Source organism: Eptatretus burgeri, chromosome 1, assembly GCF_056783735.1.
Source record: "Eptatretus burgeri isolate ZD-2024b chromosome 1, Ebu_testis_v1, whole genome shotgun sequence".
Taxonomy (NCBI): domain Eukaryota; kingdom Metazoa; phylum Chordata; class Myxini; order Myxiniformes; family Myxinidae; genus Eptatretus; species Eptatretus burgeri.
The window spans coordinates 92,245,377-92,259,491 of record NC_140961.1 but is presented as its reverse complement, the minus strand read 5'-3'; the positions used below and the strand labels follow the sequence as shown (position 1 = coordinate 92,259,491).

Sequence of the window (14,115 nt, the reverse complement as noted above, 5' to 3'; positions counted from 1 at the left end):
ACCCATTTCATTGCTCTGGCTTCATCCAGTGTCTGGCTGACCTTGTCACTGTAGATATAGCAGATGGTGAAAAGCGCCACTTGGTTAAGCAGCTCCTGTGTCAGAGGAAGTGCTTTCCTTACTCCCCTCAACAGATTATGCACCTCCTGTGTATTATAACCTTTGTCATACAGTCTTCTTTCCATGTCCGAAAAATCCAGATGTTGTGTCAGATCAGGTGTGAATATGGAGTGCAATAAAATTGTCAAAAGAACAAAGATCTCTGCAGTTGATAATGTCTTTCTTCCACTTCATCACAAGGATGCCCTCTGTTTTGTGTGCAACATAAAAATAAAGTACAACTACATCAGTGTCTTCAGCATCAATCACAACTGCATCCATGATTCCTGCTTTCCGTATCTGGGAATATATGTTGAGGATGATTGCATCTGCCTCAATGTGCTCGCATTCAAAATTCAGAGGCATTGACAGAGTGGAGAAAGGAAGTGTTATAACAAATGGAATTTTTAGACACGAGATGAAAGAAAGGCCAAAATGAACACAATGTTTTGAAGAAGAAGAACCGGACGAAGAGGGGAGGTTGAAGCGTTGTATGAGACCTTTTTCTCTTCTTTTTTGAAGATTAGGGAAGGGAGGGGGGGAGAATAAAGGTAAAGTTTGAAGAAAAGGTGGTGAAGGTGTGTGGTGAAAACCTTCATGATCAGAGTGGGATTGGCAGGGATGAGGGAGGAGAATAAAGAAGAAGAGTTGGTACAGGAGGTCACATGGTTACGTGGGGTATGAGGGGAGAAGGGATGAGGTTTTTTGTTGTATTTTTATATGTTAAGACATGAAACAGAGAGTATAGTTGGAGGGATAGGAGGGTGGAATGAAAAAGTGGTGAAAATGCAAACTGATGGTAACAAGGAGAAACTATAAATAAACAAGATCGTGCACATCGATGGGAAGACGGGGACGCCCCAGAGAAACCTGATATCACAAGATCAATGAAAACTCACTAAATAGCACAAGTGTTGAAACAAAACCGAACTAGGAACTCATAACAAACACGAAGGCAACAAAATAAACAGTCAAAATGTGACAAACAACGACTGGAAACTTATCTTTGAGAAAGTTGGCAGAGACCCCTGGAGAGAACCAACCATTGCCTCAAAAATTGGAAACGGAAGTGATTGCATCCTGACTCACAGGTTGGCTTGCTGAAACTACACCTTGAACTTGTGTGGATTGTAGCATCAAAGGGTGTATTCTCTGAAAACAGGTGAACACTGAAGAACTGTTTCATTTTTCTTTTACCATCTTCATGGGCACTTTCAAAGTCACGAGCAAGCTCATCAGGAGCAATAACTCCAGATTCCAGAGACCTTAGTTGTGGCTTCTCCAGATCAAACTGATCGCAGTCAAACTCTCTAATGCAACTATCTTGGTCCTGGACAGCTTGGTTGTCAATCTTATGATGACTAGGGTATTCTCACTGTGAGTCTGAGATGAGCTATTCAGCTATGCCAAGGCATGTTGAGCCATTCTTACCCTGTTCACTGAGTTCACATTATTTGTGTTAGTTAACATCTTTTCATTCCACAGAATTTTCAGCCAGCCAGCCTTCATCTTGGAACCTTTGTCCTGCCCTGTGAGATTCCCTTTCACATATGTTTAAGACTAACGAAATGCATATAGTGACCTGCAATGCCATTAAATGAAATCATTGACCTCAAAAGCATGTATTTAGACAAAAAGATCATGAAAATCTGAGATGTAGAAATAAAAATATGCCATTTTTTTATTTACCGGAAGTCATGTGGCGGCCATCTTCAATTTTGACATCTAGCTGAATTAGCCCATCTTTTGCGAGGTCCACCCTAGTTAATTTTATTCAGCACCCCCAAATTATGTAAAATCAACCTTCAAACCTTGGGTCGGACAAAACAGTCATGGGACCTGATTGAAAGAACCCTACTAATTAGTCTGCCTCTGCAAAATGAGTGAGATAATCAGCATTAAATGTCTGGATTAACCAAAATAACTTTACAACTGTCCAGCTCAATTACTTCTACTACTACTACTATTACTACTACTACTACTACTTTCTTGATAGACCCAATTAATCCGACCTTCTTGTGGGGTTGGCCAGGGAAATATTTGGCCCAATTATTTCATGAGCTAGCGGAACAAGTTTGTCATTCGACTGTAGTTGACTTGACAGGAATTTGGAATTTGTTTTAGGGTGCTGGCAATACATTTCCTGCTCATCATAGAAAGACACTATAGGATATTTAACGTCCACCAAATCATACTAACAGATGGAACCGTATTGCTTGAGGTCGATCTGAGGAATGATACTTTAGGATGCAATGCCTTGCCGGTATTTATGATGCAACCCTGCACCATATCGTCGAATTTCCCACCTCCACTATATTGGGGTTTTTTTTTTTTACAGCTTTCCTAGCTTTAGGACCAGTTTTGATTTTTTCACTTTTAACTTTTTACTTCTGTATCGTGTCCTCTCTATAATCTTCCTGACACAAATGAACTTACCCTGTTCATTGCTCATTGCCTCAAAATTTGCCTTCTTGAAATCTATCCATTTGACCTGTCCTTAGAACTCTCTCTGGGCAGAAGCCAACCTCTAACTAGAAAATGATTGCTGTCTCTCAGAAGTTCACCCTCCTCAATCTGTTCCACTAATTATTTCACATATTCATATAATGTTGCAATTTTTCATTTTAAACTTTGTCCCCCCCCTCCACCTCCCATCCTCTTTGCCCAAACTTTCCCCATTGGTTTCTGCAGGGTGCACACGGTTCACAAGCAACCTCCTTCTGATGAAATTCCCAAAATTCAGAATCACTGCTCATCTCCACTCATTTGTTTCTCTTTTTCCTACCTGTGGAACCAACTTCCATACTCTTTCCAATCTCATTCTTCCCACTAAGTCTTCTCGACAGCTGTTCACCATCTCAGATCATCTTCCATAAAAACACATAATCTTTTATACCTCCATCAAACCAACCTCCCCTCCCCCACCTCAATTTTTTTTCTTCCATATTTTCCGTATCTTCCTGAGAGTTTACTTCTGTGTCCATCTGTATTGACTCACTGATTTTCTCAGTAATTCATTAATTTTTCAAACTCGTGAACAAATAAAGCAAACACATGAACTCTGGTATCCAATCAGTTGCATCTTTCCGGATAGCCAATCAATGCATGGGAAGTTAAAAAGGCCGAGGACTCACGGGAGTTTTTTGGTGATGACATGTTGGAAGTTTGCGCGCCTTCATGTACAATCCTTTGTCATCTCTATTCACAAGTCACCCAACACGTCATTATTTCATAGTGACTTTTGGTTCGACTTTATCATGACTATTGAGTGAAGTGGATTTCGTTTTTTGGTTAAACAACCATGACTGCAACGAACGACTTTTCCTTTTCTGCTTGCCATTTTTGACGCCATTCTAAAGCCGCAGCGGCTCAGCGCCATTAAATCTTTCTTTCTTCACCAACCGCTGGGGAGACGCCGAAAGAGTACTCAGTAACCGGACTTCATCTACAATAGTGGGGCAACTTAGCATAACAATTGTGCATTTTGTGAGCAAAGCACCAAATTTGGCACACTAGTAGCCGATCATATTATGAACAGATTTGGATATTGGGCCATCTCAAAATTTTTGAGGGCAGTGGAAAATGGCTGCCACAACCATCAGCGGCTGAATTTGAGATGGCCTAATATCCAAATCTGTTCATAATGTGTTAGGCTACTAGTGTGCCAAATTTGGTGCTTTCCTCACAAAATGTACAATTGTTATGCTATATTTAGCTAAGTTGCCCCACTACAACACGTCATTGCATTGTTAATGTGAGTGAGATTACTCTTGTTCTGGTTTAAGCATCATCATCTTAACCAGCATACTGAGAGGGAATAATCACCACAATTTGTGACCCTGATGTGATTCGATTGACGTGAATCGACATGATCAAGATCTGGCAAATGCAACGTGATTCGATGAGCGTTTTTCATTTCATATTCCGTCATGTCAAAGGAAAGTCTTCCTCCTTTCGTCACACCTTCCATCACAGCTGTAAGCTTGATGCTACCTCCGTTTTGGGAAAATTACCCCAATATATGGTTTGCTCAAGTTGATGCACAGTTTCTGACCCGAGGCATCACAGCACAGGAAACAAAATTTGCATATGTTGTGGCTTCTTTTCCACATGAGATAGCCCAAGAGGTGTGAGACACTATCATTGAGCCACCCACTGAAGGGCCGTATGACTCCCTCAAGGCAGAGCTTGTTGATGAGAGTTCAAGACAGAGCTGATTCAATTCCCCTGTTACCAATACACTGGTACTCATTTTGCTGACATCGGAAGGACGACAGGCTGAGTCAACCCACCTGGTATTATTTCAATGGTAAAAACAGGGGCTTTAATGCAAGACCCTAAGATCTTAAGCCAGCCACCCTAACTGTAAAGCCAACACCAGGCTTTCTTTTCGCACTATCACTGTTTTGCATAAAATGTGTTCTCAATCGGGAATCTATGCTGGCTGGCTTCATCACCACCTTTGTTTGACACTTGTTACTTTTTTTGTGATTTATCTTTCCCATCATCTTCTTTGGAAGTACAAATATATATGAGCTTACAGCTCAGGACTTCATTCCTCTGGTCCCATTTTGTGGAGGTGAGTTTATCCTTTTTCCTTTAATGATTTTATTAACTTTACACTTGTTTTGTGCATGTAACTCATGAAGACGGCTCTATTTGCAGTGAATTATGGCTGAGTGGAGAAGTGCAGAAAGGTTCACTGCAGAGGATGTGCTCCAACTTGTTTTTCAACGTCTGGCCAGCTCTGACAAAGTGATTATTTGGAAATTTCTACCTCCGATAATGATCATCTGTCAGAGCCTTCTGAACTCATCGACATTGAGGCTGCTGCTGTGAGTACTTCCCTGGCCACTCATGCTGTTTTTTTTCTCAAGACAATGTAATGTCCAACGGTGATTAGAATGAGCAGTGTGGAAGACGTTGTCTTTTTTGGAACTGTGGTCAACATTGAGGACAGAGTGGAGGACATGGGTGTGGGAGAGGAGAACGGCCCCAGGAACTGCCTGCTGCAAGATAATCGAGAAATACTTGACAGAAATGGGACTGTGTGGCAAAAAGATTCCCCAGCTGTTGGACGATTCCGGAATCAAGATATAATTACAAAGCCTCCAGGCATAACAAGAAAAGCTCGATATGCTCCTACAGAAGATTGCTCTTCATTATTTCTAACCCCTGTGATGATTTACATTGTTGTGCTGGAGACAAACAGGGAAGCCAATTGATGTGGTGGAAGAACAGCAGAGTAAGAAAAACAGCTACCACCCATGTCCTCAAGGTGTAGACAAACAAGGTGTGGACAAAAAAGTAATTTTGGAGTACACAATGTGTAAACATCCCGGTTGTCCTGCCCGCATCTCAAAACTCGTTGTCTGGGACAATTGCTCATAGGTTGGCATGCAATGTACTTTGAAGATCTATTTTTTGAAGTTCTTATTTCGACTGAATAAACATCTTTTCAATTTACATTGTCATGTTGTGTTGATTTGTCTTTCTTTCGAACCACTGACTCTTTCACTCACTCACTCACTCACTCACTCACTAATATTAAAGATGGGTGCCTTCCTGGTGACTTAGAAAGCTGAAATTTTGCGTGCCGATGGACATTGAAGCCAGTACACTGGAAAAAATCTCAGAATCGTGGGACAACATCCATAAATAAAAATATAAACAAATGGAAAAAATTTAAAAAATGAGAAAAATGCAGGTGAGTGACCTGAAACAATGGGGAAGCATGGTAATTTTGTGTGCGGACGGACATCGAAGCCGATACTCCAGGAAAAATCATATAACTATCGGAAAGCATCCATAACTGAAATTATAAGTAAATGAAAAAAAAAGAAAATAAATAAATGAAAAATCAAAGGCGGGTAAGTGACCCGGGACAATGGAAAGCATGGTGCGTATGCTTACACAATGTGTAAGCATACCCTGCTCGTGCATTGTATTTATGTGTGTATATATATATATATATATATATATATATATATATATATATATATATATATATATATATATATATATATATATATATATATATATAAAAATTTTTATGTACATATGCACACACATACAGTACATATGCATATTACTTCTTTACTTCTTGCAAAGTCAAGGAACTTAGTGCTATTCTGGTTCACAGTTCCAGACCCATCGGGACCAACTCACGTCTCATAACCATCCCTATCAGTTCCAGTCGATGCATTGAAATCCTCCAAGATTAGAGAGTATCTTGTCTGGGGCACTAATCAACCACAGACTTGAGCGTGGCATGGAATGCATCCTTCATGGTGATATCACTCGCCTCAGTCGGAGCATATACAGAGACCAGGGAAATGACACCCAAGGAGTGACGAATCCTTTGTGTCATAATACGTTCGTTGACCGGTGTTACCACAATTATCATTGGAGTCAGCTTATTGGACACATCTACAGCAACTCCTTTGGCATGGTAACCATCAGAGCAACCAGACCAATGGTTTGTGGAACCACCCGCCATGATCTTGCAGCAATCCGGTATCCGAACCTCAGAGAATGCTGCAGTGCCGATGTCCAAATGCTTGAGCTCAGATGATAACAGAGTCAGGTGATCATCCTTTCTTAGGGATCGGACTTTCCAGGCACCCACCCAAAAGGATTGCTTCAGGTTAACTCAAGGAGACCGCTGTCTGGTGGATGACAGCTCAGCACCAACCCGACACACACAACCGCAATCTGACCCGGGAAGGTTACCCTGTCGTTTCCCTCCTATCATCAAAAATTGGGGGTCCCGAAGGCTTTGCCCCAATCCCGTCATCCGGTGAGCTGCCCTGCGAAGGGAAGCTGCACAGGAGGTACACCCACGGAGTTTGTTTTCAGATTATTTTATGCTTTTGGAATATTTTGCAGAATGGAGGGTTTTACGGTGGCCGGAGTGCAAATCCTGCCACCAACCTCCTAATAAAAAGTAACCCAACTGCAGGACGACGCTCGCAGACACAGTTGGGCACTAGCTATGGATGGCCATTTGCTCACAAGAAGCTCCTCTGCCCTTTGACAGGTTTTGTTCTTCATCCTGCTTGGTGTCCATATCATACACCCTCCTCACCAAGAAACCTGCTAGGGGAGACGCTTTAGTCGCCGACAACCCGACCATGGAACAGGTGAGTACAGGTTTACATGACACCTGTAGCAAGTCACAGATCTAATCTGTCCTGACCTGACACGAGGTACAGTCCCTTTACATTTGATAAATAGTGTACATCTTGGCGGACAGTGAATGGGTGACAACATTTCTCTTAATGCCGCTACTGTATATCAAGTTTATTCTTTTTACATCACTGCTTATATATTTGATTTCTTACTTTTCAGACTTCTGGAATTTGTATACAAATTTAACACCACATGTACATATTCATGCTCATGCATTTTGTCCTCCTCTCTCACCTGTTCAGTTACTTTCTCAATATAATTTATTAAGTAATGCAATAAAATTGCATAATACATGTTTTGATTGTTTTCAATAGATTCAATGAGTTCAATGCAAAAAGCATGGGAAATATGAGTTTCTTGTTTTCAACATCATATTGATGAAAGAATACAAGACTTGCCTCATTTATGTCGTTGTTCCAGACAATTTTATCTTTCCTTAGAGATAACTCATGTCCTGAAGTAGCTTTAGAATTGTACTCACCAATGAGTACATATTTATTGATGGCATGTATGTATTGCCAGTTGATGACATGATAAAATGCAGGAGGATCTCCATTCTTGTCAAAATACATCAAATCATTTTGATCAGTCACAAAATATACATTTCTCATGTAGATCATTAACTGCAAAAGTTACATGATTATTTGCAAAAGTTATTCAATAAATTGTTGACATTGCCACCTTTTATACAAAAACAAATCAAACTATATGATCGAACATTACTTTTAGTAAAAAGAGAGAGAGAGAGAAAAAAAAACAGGGATTGTGTTATCTGGCTGCTGAATAAAGAAATGTATGCAATGAGAGCTTTATGGGAAACTCCATAGACTGTATATAATGCTAGAAATACTGTAAATAATCGAGGTGGGTGGGATAGAAAGCCAAAAAACAAAAGGTGATTAAAGGCATCCTGTTATGTCCACTTTATAGTTACAGCAGCTGAGTAACTATATTGCCAGCAAACTTTCTCTTTTGTTGTGCAGTTATTTCAACAATGTGGCTGGTTCAAACTTGACACCATCACCAAAACTCATGAGAGGACAGGAAAAGCATTCAGTGACTGTGGTTTCACTTAGTTTGCTCTCCACCTGCTCCTCAGCCCTTTGGTAAAAGCAGAGTACAAGAATAATTTTTCCCAAAACAATATTGTACTCTGCTTTCCCAAATAACAATTCTGACCTTCTTCACTCTGCAGCCACAATCTTTCTACAACTGTGAGTCACACCGAAAAATTCAAAATCTGGCTTTTTGGCCAAGTCAAGTTGATCGAGTTTGTATCTTTCCTATCTTGGTGACTAGTTTTTTTAAATTTAAAACTCTGCCTTTGTCTATTGGCATTTCTACTCCACCAACCAGAGTCTGCTCAATCACTGTATTGTCTCTTGTCATTGATTCATTTGTTCCACCTAAAGACCCTGGTACACATCTGACTACAGAACATAAATTGCTCAGTTTTTTGAGCCAACATAATGTGCTCTATTATTGAGGGTGTGGTGCCCACTGAGAGATGTAGCTTTGTTCTGCCCTCCTTACAAGCAAGGCTTGACCTTCCACGTGCCCCTTTGGACCACCTTGATCCCTGGTCATCTGACAAATGTATCTTAGGTAATAATTATACATTTGATAATAAATAAGAAAAATCAGTTTTAATTATTATGGAGTTTTGGTGTTTGTCGTGGCTATCTAAACTCAACTATGAAATAAACATGAAGTTGTTATATTTTAAATGTATTTAACACTTTACTTGCTGCCTTTTCTTCTGAAATATTACTTTTAGAACTGTATTAAGGATGGCATAAAGGCAGAAAATCAGAGGAACGCTCTTTTCATGTCTTTCTGAAGCTCACAGTATTACTGCTATTGAATAGAGTAAACATTTACCTGCCAAGGTTGAAAAGTCATGATGGTGGTACAAGAATTGTTCTCAAATGGTCCTTTGCCAGATTTGCATGCATACAAGTCATGGAGTGCATGTGCAACACTGTAAATAGCCAAGTATGCATTGTAGGTTAAACGCAACTGAGTTGCATCGACAAAGGTATTATAGTTCTGACACAGCTGGTCTTTATTGGATGTATTGGCATGATCCCCATGTATGCAGTTTAATCCATAAAAATGCTTTACTAACAAGTCAGAGAGAAATTTAAACTGTGAGTCCAAGTAAGTAAGTTTAATTTTACTCTTTGAATTCATGCTTGTATTTCTGTTGAAAAGTTTTACTGTGAATTTTTTATCATTGTTTATGAGATCATTGTTATACTTACTATTGACATTATTTTTTAACAATTGACTGCCATTAGCAAGCGAGCAGTTTATTGTACAAGTATAATTTGTATTGTGAAAAACATTTGGCTTAATATCTGATTTGAAGTTTATAAAATTTTTTAAGTGGATTTCATTCTTCATAAATTTCTTCAAAAATGTGTTGTATAATGATGAATTGTGATCTTTTGCATTCAACTTCCATAGATCATTAATGGGATAAGATGCAGTCACATCAAGATGAAAAATGTGTGTATTTTGTACAGTATTTCTTAAAATTGTCTTTTGGCTCAAACTTTCTTCAACATTCAATCGTGAATTTGAATGTTTTTCTTTCACAGTATTGGATAATTGTAATGTTTGAAAAATAAAACTTCGAAGGAATTTATCAAAACCATGAATCTTTCTCAGACGACTAGTAAATCCAATCAATCCCTTGAATATATGGATATATGGTGGTTTGCTGAGAACAGGGGAAGTGGCCCAATATGTGCATGCTATCCAAGTTTTTCCAGTCACATTCCTTCGCAAAATTTCTTCAACAAAAGGGAAAAAGTCAATTTCGGTCGTGTGAGCCAGTATAACTGTTGCATGTGTTTTCTGAACTACATTTCCTGTTAAATAACAAAGCAGATTATTATATTGATGACTAAAATACGTTAAAGCAACTTAATAGGGGAGTGTGACTCAATCAGATGATCATCTTATCCCTGTCCAAGCAAGTGTATATTTCAGGTAATGCATGCTTACATGCACTCAGATTTCTGTGTAAGGCACTCTGGTTAAACAAATATTCAGAAAATATTTTATTGAATGAATAATTATCCTATAATTACGACCCTCATTGTTGGAAAAGCCAGATATATAGATCGCTTTGTCCTGGCAAGTTAAACACAAACACAAGCTCCACATTAGAAAGTCGTTGAAATACATATGAGGTTGCTAGAATTGATTATCCAAAACATCAAAAAAACAATAATTTAATTGTTACCGACGTTTTTTCATTGCCCTGGTGGTGAAATATACCTCTCAGAGAGACCACCAAGGAAGATGCTGCAGCTACTTGCAAAAGGCAACCACAATCCACGTCATTAAATAAATTGCAAACCGTTCTTTACAATCCACTTCAACAAATATATAAAGGTTGTATTTATTTTCTGCACCTAAGATGCACCCCAGTATCTGCTTACAGACTGCAAGCACGCCATATATATATATATATATATATATATATATATATATATATATATATATATATATATATATATATATATATATATATATATATATATATATATATATATATATATATATATATATATATATATCGATCCATTTGGACCATACTCTGTCCAGCGCGTTGGAGCTGCCGAAGCAGTCTCCTTGGCTATTCGGCACAATCCTGGATGCGGTGTCACTCCGACACAGTATACCAGCAAGCTGGCACTCATTTTGCCGACCTCAGAAGGTTGACAGGCAGAGTCAAACCCACCTGGCATTAATTCAACAGCTGAGGGAGATTTTAACTCAGAATCCAAGGATCCCAATCCCACCACCATAACCATAAAGCCGACACCAGGCATATATATAACACACACACACACACACACACACACACACACACACACACACACACACACACACACACACACACACACACACACACACACACACACACGCACACACACACACACACACGCACATCCATGATGATTTTCGATTGGGGGAGGGGGGGCGCAAAAATTTACATTGCAATGAAAAATATAATTTTGCTGAGTCGAGTGAGGGGGACATTTTTTGTGGGTGTTTCATTTTGTCATAAATTCTGAAGACTTCCAAATATTGATAAGGAATGCTCCAATATACTTGAAAAGGAGTCCTCATGAAAAATATTTTGCTCAAAACTCAACATTTATTTTAATTAATGTCTCCTCATAAAAATCCAATTCAATGAAAAGTTTACATTGCATATAACGAAACGAATAACAATGATCAAAATTACAAATCAATCTCTAACGTATTGAACAAGGATTGACATGAAAGTGACCTTTGATAAGAATTATTGTTTTGCTATCAGCTAACCATTATCCTTCATCATCTCGACTATGTGAATCACTCGTTACAAATATTTCTTCACCAACACATTTGATGCCTATTGGATACCATGGATAAGTTTCCATGCTCAAAACGCATGTTCTTGAGTGCTGAAAACACAGACTGAGAGTCAAATTCAAACAGAATAATGGGGACTCTGGATTAGCTGATATTTGGGACACCATTACACTTCTTGCTTCATGAATGGTTATGAGAAAAGAAGCATCTCCGATGACAAATTATTCCGGTAAATCGATAATCAACAAGTATCCACCATTGAACAAACTGAATGGTACAAATCCGTTCCATGTTGAACGCCACGGTAAACAACAGCTGTGGTCTGAGGAATATCGGGTGATCCCACATTCCGAGACCACATCTTTGATTATACACACTTCAATACATTTGAAAATAACGATTGCTTTTCATGGGATAGAAGGGGTTTAGGGGGTGGGGGGGGGCACAGATTATGCCTGGTGTTGGCTTAATGGTTAGGCTGGTTTGCTTGGGATCCTTAGATCCTGAGTTCAAACCCCACTTGTCTGTTGAATCAATACCAGGTGGGGTTGACTGCCTGCCATATTTCCGAAGTCAGCAAAATGAGTTCCTGATTGCTAGTATCATGTGTTGGAGTGGCGACCTGTCCAGGATTTTGCCCAATAGCCAATGAGACTGCTTAGGCAGCACAAATGCTCTGCACAGAGTATGGTTGCAATGGATGGATGGGCACTGGATTAATGTCCCCCTGGATATATACCCAATTAAAAAGTTATCTGACCACTCACTGACTCAATTATCTAAATGTTTGGTACTTTCTAGGTGGGCTACAAAGTTGAATTTTTTTATTATTACGCAAGGTCGAAGGCTCGTAATGAAGTTGTCACTCACACGCACACATTGACTTACGCGACAACACTTAACACAGCCACTGAGCCTGGGGGACGTGCTGTGACATCCCGGGGCATTCTGAAAACCAGCAATGCCACAACAATGGCGCTGCTTTTCTCACTGCACTCAGAGGGGCATTTTCTCAGGAGGAATTTCCTGCCCGTGGGTGCCAACCGATGGGAATTGTCCATGCTCTATCCTTTTTAAATGCTGATTGTCAAACAACGAGGCAGCACTCACCATTTTTTAAGTAGGACGCATCCGTGGTTTGAACTGCCAACCTCCCTAACTCAGAGCGGACACTCTAAATTCCGACTCAGACACAATTCCAGAAAAAAAAAAATCACAAAACTGTACATAAATATTCATGATCAAATATCGGCCTCTGGGACATTGTTCTCTCTGCCTGGAGAGGTGTGGAGGGAGGACTGTGCATAGATTTGGACTGTACATGTTCTTCATTGTTAAAATGTCTGAACAGAGGATTCCCCTGGTATCTGCTTGCAGAATGCAAGCACAATAAACGAGTAGATATTTGTATATTTCTGCTTTATATGTCAAGGTAAGTTATTTTCAGTAAGTTATGAAGGTGAGAGCATTGATTCTACACAGAAGAATGCATCAAGATACAAAATACGAAAAGCGAAAACAGTGGGACGATAAGAAAGGTGTCCCAGCACAAAGAGAGGTAATTGTCGGAAAAGGGTGACAAAACAATCTCAGCAGGTGCACTCATGTTCTCTCGGTTAAATGGGAGAAACCATGACGTGGTTGTGGGCAGAAAATTTGAAATCTTACAATAATGTGGAATAAATGGTCTATCGAATGTAGTATAACTCACCGAGATCAGAAATTATCAATGCGTCATTTACTTTTGGAAGCAACCTGTGGAATGCGATGCAGGCACCAATATCTTCTGCTTCCTGTATAAACTGAGCCACAGCTGGTCGACCAAAATCATCATCCGCAGCCAGAGTGCCAACATACACCCAGCCAAAGGCCTGTACAAGTTGAATATAAGCTGATGCCTGATGTTCATCACTTGCCAGAGTACGCAGGAATGAGGGAAACTGGGTTTTATCACTCAAGTGTTTATTCGCTGATGCATAACTCACCTACACAAGTTTCATGAGGAAAAATATTTTAGAAGGGCACACAAATTTTCAGTCAATGCCTAATTCACCATATTTACATTAATTGTGAAATACTATTACATGATATTGTTATGCATAATGACCAAATTAAAACCCTACAACTGTGAGAGAATGGAGATATGTAGCAGATCCAGGTGTCGAGCAAAAGCAAAAAAAAAAAAAAACTGTAAATATAGCTTCATAAACAATACCAAGGAGAGTAAATAACCCTGAATACTTCCAAATATTGATAAGGAATGCTCCAATATACTTGAAAAGGAGTCCTCATGAAAAATATTTTGCTCAAAACTCAACATTTATTTTAATTAATGTCTCCTCATAAAAATCCAATTCAATGAAAAGTTTACATTGCATATAACGAAACGAATAACAATGATCAAAATTACAAATCAATCTCTAACGTATTGAACAAGGATTGACATGAAAG

At 39.2% G+C, this 14,115-nt stretch overlaps 1 protein-coding gene across 1 annotated transcript in view; it reads right to left on the bottom strand.

Moving 5' to 3' along the window:
- Positions 1 to 213: 213 nt before the first annotated feature.
- Positions 214 to 14,115, bottom strand: part of LOC147034955 (extracellular calcium-sensing receptor-like) — a 33,134-nt gene continuing 19,232 nt past the window's right edge. Inside the window, exons 3-6 of the mRNA XM_085860344.1 lie at positions 13,376 to 13,649; positions 9,172 to 10,166; positions 7,689 to 7,913; positions 214 to 399 (exon numbers count right to left, since the gene is read on the bottom strand). Coding sequence (XP_085716470.1) covers positions 214 to 399; positions 7,689 to 7,913; positions 9,172 to 10,166; positions 13,376 to 13,649 — 1,680 coding nt within the window. The remainder of the gene's footprint in view (positions 400 to 7,688; positions 7,914 to 9,171; positions 10,167 to 13,375; positions 13,650 to 14,115) is intronic.